The sequence below is a fragment of the Populus euphratica genome, unplaced genomic scaffold (assembly GCF_000495115.2).
Source record: "Populus euphratica unplaced genomic scaffold, PopEup_1.0 scaffold1.1, whole genome shotgun sequence".
Taxonomy (NCBI): Eukaryota; Viridiplantae; Streptophyta; class Magnoliopsida; order Malpighiales; family Salicaceae; genus Populus; species Populus euphratica.
The window spans coordinates 5,797,735-5,805,386 of NW_011499845.1; the positions used below are offsets into that span (position 1 = coordinate 5,797,735).

The 7,652-nt window shown below is 32.5% G+C and overlaps 1 protein-coding gene across 2 annotated transcripts; it reads left to right on the forward strand.

The window, feature by feature from the left end:
* The first annotated feature begins 426 nt into the window (after nt 1-426).
* On the forward strand, nt 427-3,875 carry LOC105124300 (putative lipid phosphate phosphatase 3, chloroplastic). Of its 2 annotated transcripts, none has more exons than XM_011024263.1 (8): nt 427-660; nt 1,380-1,601; nt 1,803-1,890; nt 2,004-2,113; nt 2,465-2,555; nt 2,915-3,103; nt 3,199-3,258; nt 3,561-3,875. In XM_011024263.1, exons 1-8 carry the CDS (start codon nt 601-603, stop codon nt 3,737-3,739), a joined length of 999 nt encoding a protein of 332 aa, XP_011022565.1. In that variant the 5' UTR covers nt 427-600; the 3' UTR covers nt 3,740-3,875. The 2 variants fall into 2 exon arrangements, with proteins under 2 accessions (XP_011022565.1, XP_011022574.1); XM_011024272.1 differs by having other exon boundaries at nt 483-660; nt 1,385-1,601.
* Nucleotides 3,876-7,652: the final 3,777 nt, after the last annotated feature.

Below are 7,652 nucleotides of genomic sequence, written 5' to 3' on the forward strand. Positions count from 1 at the left end.
GCGTGCAACTGTCCCTAGCTAGCAGTGCCCACGAAACTTTCATCCGAAAACGACAAGTATAAGTATAAAATACAAGGCCGTCTACGCCGACGGCTTATCTAGGGAAAACCTTAACCGCCCACCCCAGCGGCAAAAAATCAACTTCAAAGTGCCCTCGTTCTTCTTCCTCACCCCCTCCCCCTCCCCCCAACCGTCAAAACTGAAAGCGCTTTCTTGCCTCCGGGATCCCACCCAAAACCAAGCACTGTCGTGTACCCCTTTATGTATATACGAAGGAAAACAGGCGACAGCTCTAGTGCTCTATAATAACACACGCTTCGTTTTAGCCTTTTTGGCTTTGTATCAGTGCCAAATCATTGTCTTGTCTACCGCCCATGTTTTGCTTTGAAATTACTTAATTCCTTTTCTTTTTGTTTTATTTCCCCCTTCTTTTCCCCATTGAGATAAGTATTCCATTCTTTTCACCTTTTCTTGTCACTGACTAGTACTCTTCGTACCCTCTTCTCGTTCTCCACTTGTCTTCCATTCTCTTCCAGACTCATTCTCCGGCTGCTTTTCTCTTTGTGTAGAAAATAATTTCATTGCTGAGTTAGCGCATCAATGGCGTGGAGTAATATGTTGTCATATTTTTCTTTCCCGAATTTCCATCGTATCTTTCAGGTTAGTTATACAGTATAATCTATCCTTCTTCTTTTTTCCTTCTTCTGTTATGCCATCATCATCATAGGAGTACTTTCATTTTGCAGGCAAAGTTTGATAAGTTAAGTTTACATAATATTTAATTGTATTTGAAAAGATATCATTTTGCATGCAAGATTTGATGAGATAAATTTACATAATATTTTATTATATTCGAAAAGATATCTTTTAGGCCTGCGAAGTAATTCTGATAAAATTGTCATCGATACGTATAATGGACCACAGTTGTCCATGGATTTCTGGGGATTGGACGAGGAACAAGTTTTAAGACTAGATTTCATGGACTCTTTGAGTCTCGGGTTTTCATTTTCACCAGAATTGTCTGTCGGTAAAGATGCGCTAAAATGCTTCAACTGTTTGCAATTTTTAATCTACACTGCGAACAAGAATTGATGGCTTACCAAACAAAACAGATACCATATAGCTGTATGCATGTGTAATATTACTTGAAATTTAATATGTGTAATGCTAATTGTAATAAATTTCATATCCCGGGATTCTGCACGAATTTGATTGAGAAATTAGATTTATTTAAAATAACCACTGCCACAAAAGGGAAGAAAGTAACACGTCATGAAACGGGAAATAATGGGGAGAGATCGGCTTTTGTCTTATCCCTTAACTTTGCCGGTCTGAGTTTTTAGTTCTAAATTTTTATGTTACTGTATTTTCAAAAAAAGGGCAGAGTGAGGTCGGCAGAGATGGGTACACACACTATCAAATCTCATGGAACCAAAGTTGCGAGGGATCACATGCTGGATTGGCTTATTCTACTGCTACTTGTGTTGATTGAGGTCATTCTCTTTGTAATCCATCCATTTTACCGATTTGTGGGAAAGGATATGATGACAGACCTGAAATATCCTTTGAAAGAAAACACAGTGCCTGCATGGAGTGTTCCTGTAAGTTTTCTTCAGAATTAGCTCATCTAGTTGTTTGTTACGTGGATGGGCTTTAAGTTTTCAGAAATTCGATTGTATTATGTATTGACTGAACATCCAAAGTCAGATTAAACTGGATAATACTTCATTTTTCTGTTTTTGCTTCATTGCGGTGTTAAGGAGAAAATAATTCATCAGGGTCTTTACCTTTTTGATATTCAGATGTACGCAGTTTTGTTGCCCGTTGCCATTTTCCTTTTATTCTACACACGAAGGAAAGATGTCTATGATCTGCATCACAGCATCTTAGGTAATTTCGTTTGCACTATGCTTATTATGTTTTACCTGTGCCTTTTTTCTTTCATGTGTGCTTCGACGTAAGTGGGATATTAATGAAGACGACTTGTTATGAACCGAGAGCAGGCCTCTTATTTTCTGTGCTGATTACTGCGGTCATCACGGATGCAATAAAAAACGCAGTTGGCCGGCCTCGACCGGACTTCTTTTGGCGCTGCTTTCCTGATGGGAATGAAGTATGCCTCTGTTTCCGACCCTTTCCTTAACTCGTTGGTGCATTTTTTTATATATATAAGCACGTTTATTCTCTCTCTTATAAGAGCTTTACATCCCGTCAATTTTCTCTTTTTAGGCGATGCCTTGACAACAGTTCTGCTTTTCGACCATTTCAATAATCTTTACTTGAAGTTACCATGTTCCCAGCTAGCTGCTATATTAATTGTTTGCTTCCTTGAAGTTACCATGTTCCCAGCTAGCTGCTATATTCTGATATTGACCTTTGAATATTATTAATTGTTTGCTTCACGTTTAGTTGGCACTGTTACTATTTCCGATCCTTTAATTTTATTGTTTTTTGCCTTGTTCAGCTCTATAATCGGTGGGGAAATGCAGTATGTCATGGTAGAGAAAGTGACATTAGGGAAGGACATAAGAGTTTCCCAAGCGGCCATACTTCTTGTAAGCTACGTACAGTTGTAGCCATATCCTGCAAATTTTTCTATGTTTGTTTTGGTTGATTTATACTATTTATTGGAAATCTGAAACTTTACCGATGCTATTATTTGGCCACTTTTGACGTTGCACTTCCTATCATTTGGATCATTTTCAAAAAGAAAAATCAACTCGATTGTGCAATACGTTTGAGAAACAAAGTACTCTCAAGTTCTTGCTGATCAGCAAGGCTTGGGACTTTTCAGGCACAAGACAGTCGTTGCTTACTATTTTACAGCAGCTTTCCAAGTAGTGAGTGTTTGAAAGAAGATACTTGAATGCCATGTGAGATGTAATAACTGATAAAAGAAAGTGCTGCAATGCAGGGTCCTTTGCTGGATTAGGCTTTCTCTCAATTTACTTATCTGGGAAAATCAAAGCATTTGATCAGAAAGGGCACGTGGCAAAGCTGTGCATTGTTTTTTTCCCTCTGCTTATTGCATCTCTTGTAGGCATCTCTCGAGTTGATGATTACGGGCATCATTGGCAGGATGTGTTCGCTGGAGGCCTTCTAGGTTTGTTTTCTGTCATCACTTGCTGATAGAGAAAGCAATATATATAGACATGGAATTCAAAATTTGACTTTAGGACGTCTTTCACATGGTAACAGGGCTGGTTGTGGCAGCATTCTGCTATGCACAGTTATTCCCACCCCCATATAATGATGAAGGTAAGATTTCCATCGCCTTTATTTCCCAGTTTAATTAGTTACTGTCGCTACGGGCTCCATTTTTTCTAGATCTCTGAATAAGATATCGCATCCCTGCTGTGTTTTCTCTTAAAAGGCAATAGCATCTTTACTTTAACATCTTGTCGCGTGCGGAGTGCGTCATCTGGACATGTTAGAAGTTCGTTCTCAAGCAGCGCTGGGTCATTTTTTCATGAAAAAAACCTGCAGAGAGAGTGAGAGTGACTCTCTAATGAAAGTGATGAATTTTTCTAAGCCTTCCCTGTTCATATTCTTGACCACAGGATGGGGACCTTATGAATATTTCAGAGCTCTGGAGGAGTCACGTTCCAATACAAATTCAGGGGAGTCTGTGAATGAACTTGACGTGCAGCCCATTAGTTTAGCCGTTGTGAGTCAGCAAGTCAGGAAACACGGAAACCAGTTTGCTGCTTTGGAGGATTTGGAATCCGGTAGGAGGTGACTAAGCATTTTCTAGCTTGTGATCTACTTTTGTCCATATTTCTTATGAGGTGGATTCTTTCTTCTCTACTTGACTTTTGGTCCATAGAATGTGTTAGTATAGTCAAATGAATAAATGAGTGTAGATATTCGTGGATGCCTTGTGATAGGGTGAGAAAAAAACCAATTAAATTAAAAAAATTTATTGAAAAAACTAAACTATATAAAAAAATCAATTGAAATATTTTTATCAATTGAAATATTTTTATCAATAAAAATATTTTTTAAAAATTCATTTTAATTCAATTTTGGTTTTAATAACCTAAAACTAATTAAATAAAAAATAATCACTATTATCTTCTACAAGCATTCTTTATGATGAAAAAATGTATATTTTTTATATTCATGGTATTTTCAAATGAATCTATATATATTAATTGTGATTAAATTTTATAATTTTTTTTTAAAAAAACCAAAAACAAAACAAATTTCATCAACCTTCATTGAAGTTATGTGATGAAGAGCGTGTTTGGTATTCTTAGGTATTGCTGTAGTTGTTGTGGTTGTGGTTTGAAAAAAGTTATTTTATAAAAAGTACTTTTAGTTGATACTGATTCGAAAAAATAGGTGTTATTTTATAAAAAGTACTTTTAGTTGATATTAATTCGAAAAAATAGGTGTTCGGTTAAAACCGTGGTTGAAATTAAAGTTGAAGAAAAAATAGTTTAATGTGTTTGGTTATCAGATATAAAATTGATATTATAGTGTGAATAAATTAATTTACTATATACTAGTTTTTCACGTGAACAATGTAATTCGCTATTAAACAGTGTAAGAGAACTGCACTGTTAATTATTTTTCAAATGAACAGTATAAACCTCTTCCATTATTTACTTAATAATGTATTCTATACTGTGTAAACAGTATGTACAAAATTTATCCAATAAGAATTACAGTTTTCATAATATTTTATATTTTGATCGTGTAATAAAATTAGATAAAATATTATTAGATATAAAATTGATATTATAGTACGAGTAAATTTAATTTACTATATACTAGTTTTTCAAGAAAAAAATATTAATAAAATTAATAATGTATCACGTGAACAGTACAATTCACTATCAAAAAGAGAATTGCATTATTAATTGTTTTTCAAGTGAATAGTATAAACCTCTTCCATTATTTACTTAATAATGTATTCTATATTGTGTAAACAGTATGCATAAAGTAGCGAAATGTTATTTCTTTTTCTTTTATGTTTAAAATGTGAAAAAACATAAAATCTATATACAATAATATATTTTTTTTTATTTACTACCAAACGGGTTCTTATTGATAAGGAATGATGTTCATGTTACTTAATTTAGCCTCAATTTAATCAGCTAGGCCTGTTGTCCTTTTTTGTTGGCTAGTATTATTTATATTTCAACCAATTGGCAAGAGACACATTGAAATGAGCAATGATTCGAGTTAATAAGCGAGTGTGAGTTCCGATCAGATATGAGTTCTTAGGATAATTCGGTAAATCTACAATTGGAGCCTGCACGGTCGCAATTTTTTTTTTAAATAGCACTTTTTTAGTTAAAAAAATAGTAAAATAACAAATTTAAAAAATAAACTACCAAAATAACATAGTTTATATTGCAGTTGAAAAATGCACTGTTTTGAAAAGTGACATTTTAAAAAATTATAAAATGCTTTGCACGGATTACAATTAGGAAAAAAAATTAAAAAATAATCAAAAAGGTATTTTAAAGTTTTGATTATAATATTACTAATTCCATCAAAAACAATTTAATAATAAAAAAATGTCACCAATAATAACGTAAATGCGTCCCATTTGCTTTTAGAGATTGCGAGTGACTTGACATTTTCTCACGTTGGGATTTGGCATCTCCATGAATACTTTGTAATATAATAAAATAAATTGAAAATGTAAGTTCATAACTTTATCGTAGTGGTGCGGTGCCGGATCCGTTACAGGGCGTTGCATAAAGCTACAAAAGAAACAGAATAATTACTAACATGAGCCTGTGATTTTAAGGAAAGAAATCCGCATGCTTTTGAAGCATAATTTAGTGCAGCTAACATGAGCAGGAGACTGGTAGCTGGGATGAAACTTTACAGCAAAGCTCGGAGCGTGTAGCTTTCTGACTCCTGGTATAATTACTAGAAATCTTACGTTGTAATCAGAGTAATTAATAATATTTTATTAATATTTACTAATAAAAAAACAGATGCATAAAAAGAAATCATAAATATAAATATTTTTATCATTTTTAGTTAAGGTTGTCAATCTTTTCTTTTCAATTCTTTTGGTTTCAAAGTATTTTAACTTGTATTTTCTAGATTGTATATATGCATATAATTTAAAATGTTAATTTAGTAAATATAATTTTAATACAGATAAAAAAATAAATTAATTTAAAATTATACAATTGAAATTTCAAATACAAATAAAAAAATAAATTAAATTAATATGACCCCATTGATTCAACAAATCTAAAAATAATATGAACGAATGGTAAAATATTGTTTGACTAAAAAAATTTGAGAAAATATTTTAAAAAAATATTAAGGCGATAACATATTTAATCAATCTATAATAATTTGAGTCAGCCTTCAAATTTATGATTTGTATTATGAAATTATAATAACTTTAAATAAAGTAAATTAAAATAGACTCTAAAATTCAATTATCAATAAACTTGTAATTAAATGATGAAATTAAAAAAAAAATAATTTATAAAAAAAATACTGTAAAATAATGTTTATGAACAAAATTATAGATTTAAATAAAATATAAAAATACTATAAGTAATTTTACAAGACCTTTCTAAATTTTGTTTGCTCTAAAATTTTAATTTTAAATATAAAAATATATAAGGAGATTTTGATTCAATGATCGAACCGAAAGATATAATTAATATTGTATAACTAATTAATATTTTTAAAAAAACAACAAAACACTATTTGACCAGAATAGAAAAACCATAACATAACTGTAATGTTTTGGACATAATTTGAACGACATTTTCAGGATGAATCCAGATTCTAATCAAAATAAAACCTGTTCCGGTTTGTTTTATCTTTTAAACTAGATATACATGCCATTTTAAACGTAACGGAAAGAGTAATTCTGATATACATGACTAGGAAATGTTTTTCTTTCATGACAGCGGAAAGCGTATACCGAGGGAAAATGATGCAGTTAGATTACAGGTGATACGCGCATTTTCTTTGAATTTAAAATTCTCGCCCTTTCACTCTCTGTTCTTTCCCCTTCTCTCAGGTCAGCTACATCCTCTTCTAAATCCCTGTATACTCTGTATTCGCTCACTAGTCATCTGAGTCCATGATAACAGCGTGCCCAATGCTAGTTTCATTTTCCGTTCAGCGGAGCAGTAATATTGATGCCCGGCACTGTTCGTTTTGGACTCCATTCGAACTGTTTGTTTGCTGAGAAGACGAAGGAAAGGAGAGGAGAGTGTAACTTGCTGCGTCTTTTTATGCTCATAAATAAAAGGTTAAACTCAACGTGATTAGAGTAGTCTAATCATCTCTCTACATACCTTTATGCTCTCGTATTCTCGTTTATTTTGGAATAAAACTGTTATTTTTTCTTTCCTTTTTAAATATTCAAACCGAATGTTTAAATAAAAAAAAACGTTTATTTCTTTACTGGGATCATCATTGATCTTTTCTTTTTTTCTTTTTAAAACTACGATTTTCAAACTTGATTGGCTTCATTTCTTGGGATAGAAAGAGGAGATACGAAGAATTTTAGAATGCTGACACCTGCGCAGTCATGTATTTGTTAGAATATTGAATTTGAATAAAATCCAATTATTAACATGAATTAAAAGCAGACTTGTATCCCTTGCTCCGTTTGATCGCGGGCTTTACTTGCGCGTGTTTTGTTAGATCTTACG